The sequence below is a fragment of the Salarias fasciatus genome, chromosome 3 (assembly GCF_902148845.1).
Source record: "Salarias fasciatus chromosome 3, fSalaFa1.1, whole genome shotgun sequence".
NCBI lineage: Eukaryota > Metazoa > Chordata > Actinopteri > Blenniiformes > Blenniidae > Salarias > Salarias fasciatus.
Window position 1 is genome coordinate 20,587,696 of NC_043747.1, and position 18,887 is coordinate 20,606,582.

Sequence of the window (18,887 nt, forward strand, 5' to 3'; positions counted from 1 at the left end):
GTTGCTATCAGGCCTTTCAGCACAGATTCATGATGACACATGAAATTCAGGAGTGTTGGAGGAAGGAGATTTCAAAATCAGGCAGGACCGCAGCCGTCCAGGACCGGGAGCGGCCATCTTTGAGTTAGCTGTTAGTTAAAATGTTCGTGTGTGGATTGACCGCTATGCTCAAAGCCTTGTTTTTAAAACAAATCACTTTACAAACCAGTAAATGCATGATTTTCCTCACACCTACTCAGTTGGCGAACAGGTTACTCGGCAACAGCCCTCACCGACGACCCACAGCTGTACTGTAGTCTGAATTTGGCAAAGCTACTTGTGATGTTTTCTTCTGGCAAACCACCACGGGAGCTCCGAAAACTCCTGACAGTGGTCAAGTGAAAGGGAAAATAATGAGGAGTGAAGAAAGAGACGATATGTGAGCAGAAAACATCGTCACGGAGCTGAACCGACGGACAGAAATGACTGTCTTGTATTTGGCGGTATATAAATAAAGCTGAATTGAATTGAACTTCCAAACAACCACCCCCTCCTCCTCCTCCTCCTCCTCCTCCTCCTCCTCCTCCTAATCCCCACCATCCACCAAGAGATTTTTCCATTTTGATTAGTGTCTGAAGGGAAAATGTGTTTTGGTTTGAGAACAAATTGGCTCTAGTGGAAAGCCGTCGCCCTGCTCCAAAACATCTGAACTTTAATATCATCCTGAAACTCTGCAAGCTGCAGATTCAGCTCAGACTGGAGGAAACCTTGCGTGCTAACGCTCCCAGCGGTCCGAGTTTCTGTGCGTGAAATTAGATTGAGGCTTGATTAGGCTTGAAGTGGTGAAACCCTGCTCCTGATCCAGTCGGCGCGAACAGATTCATCTTCTTCTTCTTCTCCGGGGCTTCCAGCGGACTCTGAATGTGGGAGCGCGTGTTCGCGCCAACGCGCACAGCGCGGGAGTCAAAACAGCCAGTGAGAAGGTCTGACGTGCAAAAGAATCAAACGCCTTTTAATAAAAGTGACTCCTTTTTCTAATTTGTGTGTTTTGCACTGCCTCAGTCAGAGCTACGGAGAGAAAACTGCACAGATCCGTCATGGAGCAGCGGAGGATTTATTTACTGCTGACGAAGCAGAATTAGCATCAAAACCACACATGAACAAACATGCAGGCTGAAGGCTGCAGGAAGTGGTGCGGCCCGAGAAGGAAATAAATGCAAACACAGACTGATTTCTTTCACATTTCATTGTATTTGGCACCAGGAAGAATAGCCAAAAAAAAAATCTGGATAATGTTAATTTCACTCACTTTTTTTTTTTTTTTTAAATGTCACTTGTTCAGTTGTTGAGTTCAGGAATTCAGATAAATGTTGACTTTTCCATAATTCAGCATGTTTGCATTGAAACAAAGGGAAACTTTCAGAGTTTTCAGGATCGTTTTACTGAGTCTGACTCAGCCGGGACGGAATTGGCCGACATGCGGCCTCTGACTTAAAATCGCTTTGACACTCCTGCGTTTTGGGATTAATCCTCTGCATTGGACGACGTACTCGGTGCAGATAAACCTGCAATCTGATCTCTTTACACAGACGGTTTAATGAGAGACAAGTTGTTTTTTTTTTTTTTGTTTTTACAACCATAATCCTGCAAATCGCTGCAGAAATGTTTTCCGATCAAATACTCCGTGGTATCTCGATATGTTTAATGTTTGTTTGGCTGCGCTGGCTTCGATTCCCTTTCCACCGCTCAGCTCCGACTCCTGCGTCCGCAGCGCTGCGTGAGGGCGGCTCGTCGCCGTAAATCCGAGGCCTTTGGCTGTAATGGGCGCAGCGCGCCTCCGTAACGCCGGCTGCCTTTGTTTTGGTTACAGATAAAATCGCTGGAGGAAAACACAGCAGCCGCGAGCGAGGAGAGAGGAGCTCCGGAGGATCCCCGCGGAGCCGGAGGAAGCAGACAAATGTGAGACTAACAATTCTTTCTTCAATAAAAATATTTAATGTTGAGGAATCTAGAGGGAGCAGGAGATGAAATGAGCTTTTAAAGCAGCAACGATCCGATGATCCGAGCTTCTGACTACTGAACTCGTCCCGTTTGACTCTTATCTTTCCCCTGCTTCCTCCTGCCTCTCACCTTCCATTCACACTCTGATGAGGATATCGCTGCAGAGTGTGTGTGTGTGTGTGTGTGTGTGTGTGTGTGTGTGTGTGTGTGTGTGTGTGTGTGTGTGTGTTCACATATGGAGCCGATCAGAGCGCCTGTTGCTGATGTTTTCTTTGAGATTGCTGACGAGTTGACAGGCGAGACGCGGCACCGTCACCGAACCCCGGCGTCCTCCGTCCGGAGGAGACGGGCACAGAGAGGAGGGGGCGGGCGAGCGAGAGACAGAGAGAGAGAGAGAAAAGGGGGAGGTGAGAGGAAAATAAGAGGAGGAGAGATGAAGGTGGGGGGAAAAAAATGACTTCACGCTACGACTGGACTGCCCCCTTTTTTCCCCTCAACCTCTCTCTGTCTCTCAACTTTTTTCCCTCCCTCCTCCTGTGAGTGTGTGTGTGTGTGTGTGTGTGTGTGTGTGTGTGTGTGTGTGCGCGTGCTTTTTTTAAATGACTTGGGGAGAAGAGGGGAGCAGGCATTCGGCGCTGGGCTGGCGGTGCAGGCAGGAGCGTCTGAGGGGCAGCACACCGGGACCACGGCGGCTTTCCTCCAGATCCCTGGGTCTGATGCAGAGACGTGCCGGCGGGAGGACGGACACGGGAGACGGAGTCCTCTGAAGACTTTAACAGACGCCGGCTGCGCCAGGAGCAAGGACAGAGCTGCAGATTTATCACTGTGGGGAAGTCGGGCAGCCGGTTATCTTGCGAGGAGTTTTTCCACTGGGGAGAGAGGAAGCAGATGGACCGAGGCACTTTCTGAATGAGAGGATCTTCGCCGCGGCGTAGCGATGCTCTTGAGGAACTCTGCTCTGATCTGTTGCTGTCTCCTGGGCTCCCGGACGCCGACACGGGCGTAGGACGCGCTCCTCTCCTCTGAATTCCTCCTTTCCGCCGTGCCAGCGCTCACCATGTTCCTCCAGAGGTGCTCCCCGGCGCTCACGTGGACGTCCTGCCTCCTGCTGCTGTGCGCGGCGGCGGCCGTGTGCGTCGGCCAGCAGCCCCAGCCGCAGGCGCGCCGGTCCAGGCAGATGTCGGCGCCGTCCGCCCCCGCCTCCGGGAACCTGTCGGAGAGCGCCGAGAGCAAGGTGGAGCGCCTCGGCCAGGCGTTCAAGCGCAACGTGCGCGAGCTGCGCGAGAAGAGCGCCTGCCTGGACCTGGTCTTCCTGGTGGACGAGTCGTCCAGCGTGGGGGCCAACAACTTCCTGAGCGAGCTCAGGTTCGTGCGCAAGATGCTGTCCGACTTCCCCGTGGCGGCGGAGAACACGCGCGTGGCGCTGGTGACCTTCTCGTCCAAGACGCACGTGGTGACGCGGGTGGACCACATCTCCTCGCCCAAGTCCCACCAGCACAAGTGCTCCCTGTTCAACCAGGAGATCCCGGCCATCAGCTACCGGGGAGGGGGCACCTTCACCAAGGGCGCCTTCCAGCGGGCGGCGGTGAGTCACTAATGAGCTGCAGCAGCCCTCCTCTCGTTTTCTGTGACCTCCAGCTGGTGTTCTGACGCCGTACGTGTGTGTGTGTGTGTGTGTGTGTGTGTGTGTGTGTGTCAGCGTGCAGCCCGCTGTGCCGCCGCTTCGCAGGCAGGTTGATGTTAATGAGGCGCCGCGTGGCTCCGCCGCCTCCTCCAAATCACACGCTGGCAGGCAGCGGCTGTTGAGTGAAACGCCATAAAAAAGACGCAATCGAACCGAGTTATTGAGACAAAACTTACAACACGTCCACCGTCCAGTCCCGAGTGTGCAGCGTCTCCGATGCAGGAGTCGCTGGACTCAATCTGTTGTCCATGCAGGGAGCGAAAGGTCATGTGAGGTTGCCAGGGGTCAGAATGTCCGCTTGTTTATGGTTTGTTGATTTGCGCTGCCTGACACACACACACACACACACACACCAGACAGAGCCGGGACATATGGCACAGTTCATCCGTCAGGTCCGAGGCGCGCAGCTGTAAAAGCTGTGTTGGTGGTATCGCCCTGTGTAAACACTCAGCCCCGCTCGTGCCTCCCATCCACTCCTCCAGGTTTAGTTCGGTCAAATTCCGAGACGTATTCTCTACACAGGTGCCGCTATGTTGAAGAGAACTGCTGTGTTTATGAAGTTTAACTGGCAGCCAGGAGGTTTTAACACTGTTTCAGTTTAATTTCACAAACTGAGTTGCTACATGGAATTAAAAACAGGAAATTAAAGGCATAAAGACAATTAACAGTTAGATTAGAAAAGAATTTAGTTACAGTTTGTGTTCAGATGCTTCTTTTTCACCTCAGCAAGATGTTGACACTTCCTGCTGCAACAGGGACTCAAACCGTGGTCCCTGATAACCCAGTGCCTCCTAAAAAGATGATTTTGAAATTGTAAAACGAGCACCACACATCCCCCAAAGTTGGACAGGAGTGATATGAGGCATAACTGTGTATGAGTGAGTGAATTTGGTCATGGTTATTGTGTATTTTTAAGGAGAAGTCCAAGCTGAAAACGTGTGCCGTGTTTACCACATCTTCTTTAAGACAAAGCAGAAGATTCTCTAATGACTTGTCTTCGGGGGAAACCTATATTCCACTTCTTTCCGGTGGTGTTTCAGTTTTCTAGATGTGATAAAGAGTCTGGGAGTTACGGCTATAAGAATAATTCATAACAACCTGAGAGCAGGCGAAGCCCTAGACCCCCCCAGACCCCCCCTCTGGGATCTCTGAATCTGGAAAACTGCTGTTTTTTCCTCATTTAAGTCAACCTGACGAGTGTACCAACCCGCTGAAGTGCTATTCGGGAGGTAGTTTGTGGACCAGAGACAGAAATCCGCCTGCAGGTGAGCCGTCAGCTCGTCTCCTCCAGCTCGGCGCTGAAAGCTTCGGCCCTCAGGGCAGCCTCCTCCGGTCGGTGCTGATAAGCAGACCCCCAAGACCACAACAATACCAAGAAAAGGTCTTTCTCTAGTGCCTCATTCAGAGCGTTTGAGGTGACTTAGTCCTCTAAATCACTGGAATATGGCTTCAGCAGAACACAGGGCGTAGCTCTGCTCTGAAGTTTGCTGTTGTTGATTAAGAGTCTGATTAAATTTCAGCCCGTTACTCCAGACTGACTCGCCTGTATATGTGAGTAATGGGAGAGCATTCGGGTCCAGAGGAGATGAATGCTTCGGCCGCCGTGCACCTGATCGATCCGGCCTGGTGTTCGCCGAGCGTCTTCACCTGGTCAAGACAGACAAACCAAAAGAACAACAGCTGTCCGAATCCCAGTGGAAAAAACAGAGAATTACTGAGCATTTTCTCATCTTTTTCCTTTCGCTGTGCTGAATCTGCTCGTGCTGATGAGCAGGGCGCCCGGTGCACCCACTGAACCGAACAGCCGACGCCTACCAGGGCGTTGAACCGGGGATTTTGTGGCGTGCAATTAGTCACCTTGTGCCTCCCTGCGTTTGTGCTGCCGTGCATTTACATCGAGCGACGTGCGCGAGCGTCCATGTAAACCTATGCGATCCGCATTAAAGGGAGGAAAGTGAGAGTGAAAGTAAGCGGGAGAGGATAATTGATAATTGCAGCGTAATAATGATAATAATAATAATGCCATATTTTATTCCCCTGGCGGGGTTTGGCTCCGCTAAGTGCTGCAGAAAGCTGGGATCCATTAGCAGAGACATTTTTCCACCAGGCGTGCATGTAGAGACAGGGCGCTGCTCCAGCGCTCTTCATCTCCGTCTCTCCGCTGTCTGCCTCTCTCTTCACCTCCCGCCTCAGACGCTCCGCTGCCGCCGTCGCCGCCGCCGCCGCTCTTTTTACGTAATCGTTGAATTTTTCTGTTTGTTTGGCTTTGGTTACGATCATTTGCATGCAGACTAAACAAGTCGAGCGTGGAGATGGGCCATGTGGCGTTTCAGCACTTTTTTTGTCGGTACTTTAATGCAACTGAAGCGCACATCCCCCAAATGCATTTTCATTGCAAATCATTTAGAAACAAACCTTCCATTGTTTCATGAGTTTTTACCTCCAAAAAAACAAACTTTTCGTTGCCAGTTTGGTTGATTTTCAAAGTTTCGGTTAGATTGCGGTTTCTCCGTCCTGACGCACACCAGCGCACCGCCGGGTGTGAAATATCGCGCGCGAGGTTAGAAGTTATGTACTTAGAGTTTATTAAACATACAACACTTTGTCAGGGTGATTCACGGCGCCTCATCGCGGCGTCTGCTCCTCCTCAGACTCGCCCCAGACATGATAACCTGCTAAGTTATGACCTCAGTTTTCCAGCACTTCCCAAAAGCAGCAGATGACTTTTGCTAAATGGGTTTTTGGCCCGCGAGGGATAATAACCTCACTGTACCTGAGAAAGTTTGTATTCAGGTCTCCAAACTCAATCATATGCTCTTTCCATCAACGGACTGTGATTACTCAGGAAATGGATTGACTTTTACTGTTTTTTTTTTTTATAGCTCTCATTCTATTTATTTTCCTCGTACACAGCTAAATATCCTCGGGGCAGCGTGGCTCAAAGCCTTTCATTTTATTCGTAGAGTTGCTAGTAATCTTGTTGATCCGGGAATTATGGCTTTTTCCATTGTTTCTTTTATTATAGCTCGCCTTGGATACGAGTTCAACTATAAAAAATATACAGATGGAGAGAATGACTGTAGCTGCGCTCGCCATAGTACTTCCTCCAGCGTCTGTTACGTTTCACCTTTTGTCTTCACACTAACGAATGACCTTCGGTCGAGTTTCTTGGTTGAAAAATGAAACAAACCCACACTTTAGTGTCTTCAGTGGACTTTAACACTCAAAGCTTAGTGCAAACCTGGTTTGGAAAAAAACCAGCAGCGCCAACTCATGGCCTGGCATGCTAACCACAACCGACACGGTTTTCAAAACTGCTATTGTCTTTGTCCTGATATTCATGTAGGGAATTCTGATTGGTTTATTGCAATTGGTTTATTGGTTTATTGCAAGGGGCTGTATCATGCAAAATTAACTTTTTGTATGTTTTAACCTTGTTATATAGTTATATACTCACCAAAAACAACCCCAAAGCATTTTTTTCCTTCATGCCTGCGTGTTTGAGCTTTCCTCGTGTTTCTGCTGCTCAGAGAGGCCGCCCCTCCCGCACCCGTGAAAACGCTCTGTTTTCCCACGTTGACGTCACACTGTGAAGATGTCTCCCCTGAGCCCCCCTCCCGCAGGCCCTCGGCAATCAGCGTTGCTGCTTTTTTCTAACTGTGATTACGGAGATAAACTTTAACCATCGTCTGAAAGCAACAGTCAAGCAAGAGCAAGAGTCTGAAGGGTCTGAAGGGTCTGAAGGGTCTGCGCTTGGTGAGTTTCTAACAGGAAAAGACGTTTTCGCGTGTCTTTGCGTGTGGAGAAGCTAGAGCTAAAGAGCTAAAGCTTGCTAGTGTATTTGTTTTGAAGCGCTGATTGGCTGAAGTACGCTGTCAGACAAAGTCCACAGGAGGAGAGGTGGGATTTTCAGTGAAACAGAACGTTTTCTCTTCCGAGTTTTCAGAATTAGCCCCAGAAAATCTTTTATTTCACACAAAATTACTTTTCCTTTGCGCCAAAAATAAACTATTACCATGTTAATGCCATTTCTAGGGTTTGGACTAGCTAAAAAAGCATGATACAGCCCCTTTAATTCTTGTAGCCTTCGTGGCAAAAGGCTCAAACTCCTGTTTTGTTGCAGTCTGACTTCACTGCAAACATGCAGGAGCAGATGAACCTTCATTCAGATTATTTGCACTTTAAAGTCCAACTTCAGAAACTTCGATTTCAATCAAGTGTCAGACTGCCAGCAAATGAGCAGAGATGGAAAAAGGGGAGGAAAAGGAATGTCTCTGGGTGGTTTTCACGGTAATGTTTTTACCTGATCGCTGCTCAGCGGAGTGCTTGTCTGCATCAATCTGGGTCAGTCAGCCACTTACTGAAAGGAGCTTTCTGGATCAGCCAGCCAGGGTGTTCCTGGGACTGCAGTTCGAACGAGGTGGACGAGCAGGTGGGTTGTTTTTCAGCGGCACGCCGAGCCCTCTGGCTCAACGTCGTCCACAGAGCGTCTGGAGAGCAGCTGCATGTCTTTACAGGAGTGTCATCAGACATAAGTCACAGCCGCCATAACATGGACTGTAAAGGCAAGCGCGCGCATGAGAATCGATGTCCTGGCATTTATAGACGTACTAGAAGTCTGCAGTCCAGGAATGTGAGCGGCTGACCTAAATCCTGCAAGAAAATTCAATTACGCAACGCCTGCGTTTTCTGTGTATTCATTTAAAAAGCAAAATTTCACTTTTTAAGTTGTAATTGGTCCAAATAGGTCATTGATATTGCGTACTGGTCGGTTTCACCACATCTGGAGGATGTGGTGTGTAGAAAGCTGCTGTAATGCCGCCTCACCCGCTTATCTGTTGTTGTGTCTCGTTTTTACACTCAGTGTCATAATCCTGAACCTCCGCCATTATCAGAACCTCACACGTCAAGGAAAGTAGTGACGTTGTAGAGATTTTCTTCTGTTTTCAAACTACTGCAGCTCATAAAGAAGTGCTTAAGTTCCTGTACTTGTAGATGTTAAGCGAAGCAACTGCAATTCTTATTTCACACCTCGTATTCTGCAGCCGCGCGTTTTGCTGGTTAGGTTTTTTTTTTTTTTCGATAATACTCCAATAAAAGTGTGAAATTGAGACTCTAAGCCACTGTTTGTCCAGTTTAGTCCAGGCTGCCGCCAGTTCGACTCTCCGCTCACGCTTTACTGAGCCTTTTCCAGAAAACAGCGTCTCGCCTTCATTTCCCCCAATTTCTCCCCACTTCTGCGCTTTTTCTTATCGTCCTTTTCCCCCGGGCAGCGGGCCGTCTCACTGGAGGACGTCACGGCCGTCGGCGCTGACGCATGACACCCATAATGAGCGGTATTGTTTTTCATAACATTGTCTATTAGATTAAACGAGGCCTGCAGACGTTGCTTGTTCTGGGTCTGCGGCGATAAAGCTGCGGGGTTCCTGAGCATTCCTGAAATACACAGACCTCAGCAGCCAAACAACGGGCCGTGGGCCGAATCTCTGACTGAGCAGGAACGAGACGCAGAACGCTGCGGATGAAGACGGTGAACGAAAGACATTTACCGCCTGAGGGCCGCTCCATGTTGGAAACGTGGACGGTTCAGGGTCTTTTCATCTCCGGGAACTCGGAGTCATTAGGAAACTTTTATAGTCGTCAGTGAGTTCTTATCTGTCGCATGAATGTTTTTAAAGCTTCGGTCTGTTCATGTGACTTTAAACATCTGATCACTGGAGGAATCAGACTGTAGAGATGGATAATAGAATCCATTAGGAGTGTGGGACGTACATGACGCAAGACTCATTTTTCAAAAAGTTGCATTTTCAGTGACTCCGAGCGCCATTGTCATGTAAACAAACTCCAAAAACTTAAAAGTTTCCGGCTTTCACTCGAAAGCGTTGTGGTGTGAATGGGTCCCGGTTCAGAGGATGCTCGTTGATCCGGGGACCAGCCTCCCCTCCCCCCACCGGCCCCAGCCGTGATAAGAGGACGAGAAAAGACCGCTTTCCTCTTTTCCCGCCACCTCGCTCTGAATCACTTCCCGCGCTTCGCTCCGTCTACATCTTCGCTCTCCTCCTCCTCCTCAGTATCAGAGGGTCTTTCCAGCAGGCCCGATGGGCGAGACACAGACCTGGAGCACCTTCCAGCCAGAGCAGCCCTGATAAGAGCCGACAGGAGCGTCCACACACACCCACACACACACCAGAGCAGATTTCAACTCGCTGACTCGGCAGTGGGTTGTGTGTCGGCGCGCTCACTGGATAAAACACATCATTAATCTATTTAAACCATTAATCAGCAGAGTCAAATGAAGCTTATAATCTCTGTATGCAGCAGAAGCTACACAGCATGTGTAAATATGATGTTGACAGCCTCAAACCACATTTGAACTGGAAAGCTTCAACAACTTGGAGTCAAGTCAAAGAAAAGCTAAAATCAGAATACTTAACACTTCTCAGAGGGAGATTACTCATATTCCAAGTGCTCCACGCAAGAATATTATCAATCTTCATAATGATTAATAGAGATTGATTGATTCAAATGTCCAAATGTTTACTTGGTATAAACCAAAGTGGAAAACGCTGGAAGTTCACACACTGCAGTACCAGACCCTGCCTCCGGGGGCAGTGTCTGACATCAGGCACATCAGGTGGGTTTTGGATTTACTCTCTCGGGAACAGAAAACAAACTCCACCGCACACGTTAGTTATTTGTGACGTGTGTGCGTGTGTGTGTGTGAGCGTTCTCGTTTTGCCATCCTTGTTGGGGCCAAATGTCCCCACAAGGATGGCAAAACGTGGAACGACGTGCCTTGTGGGGACCTTTTTCCAGTCCTAAGTAGGAGAAACAGTGTTTTCTTGACCATGTTGTTGTTACTGAAAAAAGTAAAAGTGCAAAAACATTTCTTTAGGGTTAGGCTTTGTTGTGGTGTGGGTTAGGGTTAGGGTAAGGGTCAGGGTTAGGGGCTAGACATGAATGGGAGTCAATGGACGGTCCCCACGAGGATAGAAATACGAGACTGTGCGTGTGTGTGTGTGTGTGTGTGTGTGTGTGTGAGATTGTATGTTTTGGGTTGAACAGGAAGAAATGCATTAGTCTCAGGTCGCGCTCCGCCGGGCCTTTTCGTGCTGAATCAGTCCGACAGAAATATTCTCTTTCCTCTTCTCTCATAACTCCGTTACTAAAGCCTCAGATATGCTCCGCCGGGGCACTTTTTTCCTTTTTTTTCCTCCAGAAAATGCTCAGCCGGAGCTGCTCTTTGTCTGAATTGTCATCATTAATCCTCTGATTGGAGGGAGAAGTCAGTCTGTCGGCTTTGAAGTTAGTTTGCAGCATTTTTTTTTTTTTTTTAAATGAAATGAGTTGAAATCAAACGTCCAGTTGTTTCATCATGGAGCAGCTGGCACTTCATTTTGACTTGACTCTCTTTATTAGTCTGATCCATTTATCCTTTCAATACTTTTCAGTGCTTATATTTATCTGCACGGCCAAAACACCACTCATCTTATTTTCCCATGAAAACTTGTCTTAGTTCATTCTTTAGTCTACTTAATATCTGGAAACATTAAAAAAGCCCAAAACTTTGTCCATGAGTTGAAAAAAAATCGAAAAACAACAAACTTCATAGTTTTTCTAGTTGTTTATTTATCTGGACTCGGTTTTGATTCTTAATGTGTGCGATGTGACTCTGTTACTTAACTCTGGTTCGTTTTCCTCGTCACACTGGGCTCACCCCTGCCCTCCGCTCTGAAATGGAAACCCAGTGTTTTCCAGAAACGGGGGCCTACTTTCCGACCTCTGGACGTCCAGAAGAACCCAGAGAGGCCTCCCCTGTCGCCATTATCTCACACACACACACACACACACACACACACACACACACACACACACACACAGCAACAAGCATGTAACAGGCTGACGTAAGAGCAATAATAAAAAATTCTAGTTTTAAACAATAGAAAATCAACTTGGCCACAAAACGACGGCACAAAAACTGACAATAAGTAATCAGATGTCATCAGGATGCAATTAATGAAGGAAGCGGATCAGATGATGTAACTTCTGAGAGGAAATCATGGTTTTAAAAAGGGAATTGGAGATGAACCTCAAATCAGTTTCAATAAAATACACATTGAATTAATGGAATAAAGACAAAAAGGCTATTATGGAGTCTGCCCGAGTGCCCGGGCTGTGTTTTAATACTACAGCGTGTCTTTATTCTCAAAGCTCCTTTAAAAACCAAGTCTCATAAGTGCTCTGACGGAAAAGTAGCAACATGATTTAGTAGAAGGAAATAATATAATCACACAAATAAGAAAATGAAGTCACTTGAGCATGACAACGCCCAAATGCACATAGGTGAATATAAAATGCTTTTTTCATTTTATTTTGGTAAGAAGACACAGGAAAATAGTAAATGAACTGCATCAGGACAGAACCTAGGAGTGACGGAGTTGCGAAAATGAACAGTGGGTATTGTTTATTATCGTCGGTTAACACACGATGCCATCAGAATGTCGAACTGATTCACCATGCAACGACATTTAGGTGGCAGTGATGTGTTAACACGGCCAGTAATGGCGAAAATAAACGATGCAGAGATGACGGCTGGACAAAAAAATGGCAGAAACAATTGTCATTATTGCAACTCTCTCATTGTACAGCTCTGCAAAATGGCGGTGATCAGCTGTTCTCACATTTTTGACGATGTATCGTGAATTTATGTCTTGTCTGAGAAGACACAGCTTTTAGCTTTCAGCTAAAACAAACAGCAAGCTTCTACGACATGCGGTTAAAAAGGTATTGAATATTTCATCCGAGGAATATGATCCACTTTCGCTATCAAAATATTTGGTCCCTGACCGTTAAAACAAGTGGCAGATACAGCAGGCCTCCTCATATTTTTGAAAATGAAAGCTTTCCAACTTGCACACATTCAGAAATGCTGTTTTTTACTGTCTTTGAATTATAATGAAGGTGAATAAAACATCGCGGTGGAGAACAAAGACGTCCACATCGACCGCTCGCTCCTTTGTTTGCACCCAGAGCAACAGAGAGATAATCTCTCCAGCAGCTTCTGGGTCGGCATCGAGGCCTGGTCCCAGCTGGACGGGCTGCTTGGACGTCTAGTGTCATGATCGTCTCCTAAACTCACATGCTGGTGGGGGGTTTGGCTCATGTCGCCACTGGGCATTCGCCGATGAACCAGGCTCCAGGGGAAGGGCGCCATGACCCCGATCTGGGCAGGGAACGCATTGATTTGTGTCTCTCTCGATGGTTTTTGTTCGTCTGGATCTTCCCAGACAAATCGCTCCTCTTGGTGCGGGTCCAGACCGAGTCCTGCTCCGGCAATCTGCGGAGACAAAACAGAGAAAGCCTTCTGGGCTTCAGTCGCTCCCTATCGAGGTCTCCACAGCTTAATTATGTCATCTACATGTTTCAGTGGGCTTAAGACTTCGGTTGCATTCCCGGTGTGACGCACCCCGAGCGGTCGGGGATTAAAGGCCCGACTCCACAACCCACAGCTGTGTCTCATCGACCGCCGTGTTCCAGTCAGCAGATTTCTTCTCACAACTTCACCTCCAAAACTGTGATTTATGGGACAGTTTCACCTTCCAAATCAACTGAATACACACTTCTCTATATAAATTTACTTTCAAAACCAGGTTGATGCAGTTTCAGATCAACCTGAATGCCATAAAACTTTATGGCATCAACTCACAATGTCTTAAAACCAACCAAAGAGCTCCACCGTTACCATGATTGTGGAGGCTCAGTAATTCTTTGGCGTCACGTCTCCCAAGTTCTCGTATACATTGAAAACCGCCATGCAGACGTCATGTGGGATGGATTTCTCTTCAAAGGCAAAGCCCTACAGATGTGGCTGCAGTTATCTTTCTGCTCTGGAGGAGCTGTCACCGCCTGTCGATAACTCAGAATTCTTCACGTCGTGTCTGGCGAGAGGCGGTGATGGACGGAGCAGAGGCACGCAGCGAGAGGTCGGCTCGGTTTATCGGGTCAATCTGGAGCTGGCCACAGTGTCGAAAGGCTCGGGAGAGTCTGAATCCAGCTTCTCTTTCAGACAACACAATCTCTTCTCCATCTTTCTCTTCAGGATATCGATTTACCGAAGAGGTTTTTAAAAAAGGACGCGATCTTCTTACCAGAAGTGTCTTTTATTCATACGAACACTTCTGCACTTGTGTGCGGTCCTCTTTCTGTCCGTTTGTTCTGGGATTTTTCTCACTGTAGCTCGTCCAAACTCTGGATATCTCCTCTGGAACAAAATATCTCAGTCTGACTTTTTTATAGTCTAATCCAAGGTCACAAGTTTCCTCCAGAACGCTCCCGGCATCCTGGGTCCCATCTGTGTTCGTTACAGCAGCCAGAGATTTGATGTTCTTCCGATTTGATCTTCTGAATCCCTCTTTAGATCTTTTTGTGCAGAAGCGAGGCGGTGTGTGTCCCCCCCGTCCCCCCACTACACTTTTAGGATAAACGATATATTACGATACAAAGACAGGGAGTGACTCTGATGAGGGAACATCTGAGCTTCGGTTTCATGTCTGTCTCTCTGCCAAGACGTGGAGCTGAAGTATTTTGGGAGGCTTGTTCGGAAAGAAAGAGTTTGGTTTTGGCCACACAAGGACTTGGAAAAATATCTTACAATATTGTTTTGTTTTGGGTTTTTTTCTTGCTGATGCTGCTATTATGATTTCATTTGTTTCCTTAGTTATTTCTTTAAGCTCACCTATAGACCTCAAATATACTGTAAAAGCTTTTTCCAGTTAATTGTATGTTTTCGCTGCTAAGAACCTCATATAATGATGCTGATTTCAGAATGTGATAACGATACCCGAAGCGATATTCATTACTTTAAACTAGGAATGCACCAATACCACTTTTTAAAGTAGGACTACTAAAATATTTGAGGCTACCTACCATGTATTCAAGACTACCAGGGTCCCTTTTTCTTAAGTTATCTAGCAGATCTATCAGAATTCACCAGTAAATGCCAGCTATGACCACTAGATGTCACTGTATGACGACAGAATGCAGCTACAGTACTACAATAAAAAAAAGTAAACCTTCCATTACTACTACATTTGACTGACAGAGCAAACCAGTAGCAGAAAACAGAAACAGAGCATCAGAGAGAGTTTTAGAAAGTGCAGACAAAAAAGCAGAGAAACTGTTGTCATGATGAAGAAAACTAAGAAGGCTAATGGCGAGCGAAAAGCCCGAAAATGAGAGCTGAGGAGCACATTCACAGAAGGTTCTGGAACAGCAGTTGCTGGGCAGGGAGACATGAATGCATCACCAACGCCAGAGTGACTTGAATATCTTTTTGCCTTCAGATTCTTTGACAGATAATCTGGAAAATACCATAACAGATTACTCTAAATCGCCCATAGGTGTGAAAACTGTATAGTCCCGTCCAGAGCGGACCTGGCGTTTGCTCATAGTTAGCTGGAACCGGCTCCAGCTCCCCTCAGTCGGATGAAGTTACATAAGAGACTCAGGCGATAAAAGTCATGTTTCCATGAGCGGCGAGCTTGACGGCATCGGTAGCTTCTCACCAGAGAAAGGAAACTCTGAAGACATCTGGGAGGTTAATGATATAAGAACCTCACATGAATAGCATGATGTTTCCACCTGCAGCAGTCTCACATTGCCTGACGCCGTCGGTCACTGGATAGCCGAGTTTCTCAAACGCCGACTGAATTGGTCGATCTGAGGCTTGAACTGTCAGGAGGACATTTGTTTCTACCATCTGAATCAAAGTGTCTCATGTAAGCCAGTTTTTACTGTTGTCCTTCACCATGTCTGATATTATTTGTCCAGTGTCTGTGTGTGTGCGTGTGTTTTTCAGTGTATGCACAAAGCGTTGGTCTGGATGCTGCAGGGTGTCCCACTTGGCCTCCTGATGGAGGCTTCTGCGGTCAAATAGCTGGGCTCAGCTCGGGCCAAAACCAGCAACTCCAGTTTGAGAAATATTTAGAGAATGAAAATGAGGTGATTGAGGCCAGTGGAAACAACAGAGAGAGTGTGTGTGTGTGTCTATTTGTCTCTTTTTCTCTTTAAGCAGATCATAATGTTACGTAAAACCTAGACACCAGAGCACAGACACTGAGCCGGTTTCAGGACGCTTTAAAGTTAAAGTGGGTGTAAAACCCAGTAATGAAACACCTGTTCAGTGCAACAAATCACGCTTCTTTTACTGGAGTCGGGTAAGGCTGAGATTTTCTGTAGATTAATAAACATACTTTAGAAATATGAGTTTTATTTTCCTTTTACTATTCGTTCCTCTGAAAAAAAAAATCATCTTTCCAAACGTCTGTGACGTCCAGAGTTGAACTGGGTTTGTTGCCACTGATGCAAACTTGAAGCTAATCTGCTAACGTGGTTTAAACCGACATTTACCTTTCTTCTTGCTGAGGAAGTTTTCAGAAGTCCGTAATAATGCTTGAAGTTTCAAGCAAAACCAGAAACCAGTCACTTAACACTACAACACTCTTGAATGGGCCGTACGCTCAGCGTTCATGTCTTGACATCTGTCGGTGAATGTGAGATTCACACCTCGACTGAGTGCTTATTAAACTCCTCCAGAAAGGAAGGCGAACTCAGTAAGGCTGACTTTTCGCCTGATAGATCTTCACTCCTATTTGCTTTTGCTTTACTTCAGTCACTTTGCAAACCGGAAATTACCACGCAGCACTTTCTACCCAAGACCAGAAGAAGTTGCTCACTTTCTTGCTCACTGCATCTCACTCATCTCCTGCACCTTGTTTTTAAATCGGAGGTTGGAATGAGCTTTGCACTGCGTATTGGAGAGGCTAATCTTTCTACTTCTGAGCTCCAGAAAACATAAATGTCAAGTGAAAACCCTTCTGACAGACCTAAATGTGTAATTTCAGACCTCTCTGCGCCCGCCTTAGGAATCCATCTCACCAGCTAATTGCTCCTCGGAGACAAAGATTCTACAGAAATCCTGTCATAAAAAGTGGGGAGTCACCAGGAGCGGCTGCTTCTACATAAAAACAGATTTCCCCCCCCAAAAAAATCTCCTTTTGTTGAAAAAAAAAAATCAGACACTTGTCTCATATTCCGCAGAAGAATGTCTACTCTCTCGACTCGAAAATGCTTTGTGGGACAATCAGTTGTTGGGGCAGGTTTTGGATTTCTTTACCTAATGGGCTGTGACTGGTGTTTCGGTTGGCTCAGAAATCTGCCGTCAGGCCGGGTTCGTTATGCTTGTCAGGCGATGCGTTGCTGCCTAATCGGGTCAGACTCGGTGCGACATGTGCACGTATCCATTTTAGACTGGTTATAATGTTTTGGCGCTCGTGTGTTGACATAGTTTCATTTTATGCCATGTGTGGTTTTGCAGCTTGCAATGCCTTTTATGGATGATATGTGACATTCTACAATCAAAGTACCTTAAAACGAAGAGCTGAATGAGAAAAAGTATCAGCCATGGTGAAGTCTCAAAGATCATTTTGTGACTTGCTGCTTGTATATTTACTAAAATCGACAGGTTGCCCAACTTGCCTCGGCCTATTTAGTCTTGCAGAACCAATTTTAACCACAAGGTGGTGCATTGAGCCACTCAGAGAAACACCAAATGAATGGCTGAAGGTCTTGGCTTTCTACACAGTGCATGTGATAATATGTGATAAGTAGGTTTACACCATTCATAACAAAGTGAACTTAACACTTGAAATCCTCCCCCTTTGGAAGAATGGCGTAATGCAAATGTCTTTCGCTTCATCAGGACATTTTTGAGTGTTTCTTTCTGGAAAGACTCAAACATTTTCACTGGATTTTGTCTGTGGATACGGTTTAAATCAAACTCTAGAGACTGTAGAAATACATATAGGATGGAGACAAGCAAAGGAAAAGGAGAATGTCAACATTACCGACTGTGGTGGAAGGTTGGGAATCAAGTAAATACCTTTAATCCAGGAGATCAATGCTGAAATCCCATGTAAAACCATAACCCTAACCCAATCAAAAATCTTGGATGTTATTATGAATGTCCACTTTCTATTATGTGTTGTCTTCAATTTAAACTACATATACACCCGTGAACCATAACATTATGACCACCTGTTTGATACTGTGTGGATTCAACCCAAGAAAAGGAACTACTGATCTGTGTATTATATTACCAGAGCAAGCAGCAGTTCCAGGTCCAGTTCAGATCGGACCAGTGGACCCGGCCTTCACCTCCCCGCATGCATCAATGAACTCTACTTGACCCGACCCTGACTAGTTCTGCGAACCGCTCTTGACAGAGACAGACGACCGCAGACTGGGAAACCCCCACAAGAGCTGCAGGTTTGGGAAAACTCTGATCCAGGAGTTGTCAAATTCACTCAAATCCTCACAACTGTTTATCTTGGAGGTCAAAAAGTTGCAGCCTGAAACATCCCATCCGCTAACGGGAGCCGTGACGAAGAGAGAATCAGTGTTCTCTTGCCCGAGGTCATAATGTTATGGCTGATGGGAAAATATCAATGAAATCAGGCAACCAGAAGGTGAATTCTCACTGCTTCTTATCTACAAGAGCTAATGATCATTAGGTAGGATAGATTGTTGTTCAATATTGATGGTTTGATTCCTCTTGTGTCCTTGAGCAAGACTCTGAACCTAGTGGTGTGTGAGCACTTCGAACAGCGGCCGTCACCACTGGAGTCGGACTGTGTGTAAACGTTTGCACCAATAATGATCACGCAGAAAAGCACTGAGTCTCCTGAAGTTCTAACAATCTAGAGTTTAACCTTCATCCAAATGGAACGAAGCAAAAGGAAAAAGTACAAAATATTTCCATATTAAAGTTCAAGTGCATGTTGAAGAATCTTTATTATCCCCCGGGGAGGCAATTAATCCTGCAGCCAGTGACACAAAGACCAGAACACAGAGCTTCCAGACAAGAGACAACAAATAACCGAATAAAAAAAAACTCAAGACAAGACATTTAAAACACGGCTCAGCGTATCAGTCGTACATCTGGACTGGAGGTATCTGTTCAGGAGGAAGCAGCTGGAACGCTCGGTGTTACCGGGTGTCGAGCGTCTGCCAGGATCCGTCTGGTCTTCTTCACCGGCCTCATGTTCTGCAGGTCACTGAGGTCATTCAGAGCCGTGCCAGCAATTTTTTTCCTGCACATTTCGGTCTATTCTTGCTCTTGCGAGATGAAAGCCCGAACCGGCACTGAGACGCGGAGGAGGATTCA

At 46.6% G+C, this 18,887-nt stretch overlaps 1 protein-coding gene across 2 annotated transcripts in view; it reads left to right on the plus strand.

Moving 5' to 3' along the window:
* Positions 1 to 2,631: 2,631 nt before the first annotated feature.
* The window catches only part of svep1 (sushi, von Willebrand factor type A, EGF and pentraxin domain containing 1), a 91,388-nt gene continuing 75,132 nt past the window's right edge, over positions 2,632 to 18,887 (plus strand). For both annotated transcript variants that reach the window (XM_030088469.1, XM_030088470.1), the window contains exon 1: positions 2,632 to 3,565. In XM_030088469.1, the coding sequence (XP_029944329.1) occupies positions 3,038 to 3,565 (528 nt within the window). In that variant the 5' untranslated portion in view covers positions 2,632 to 3,037. The remainder of the gene's footprint in view (positions 3,566 to 18,887) is intronic.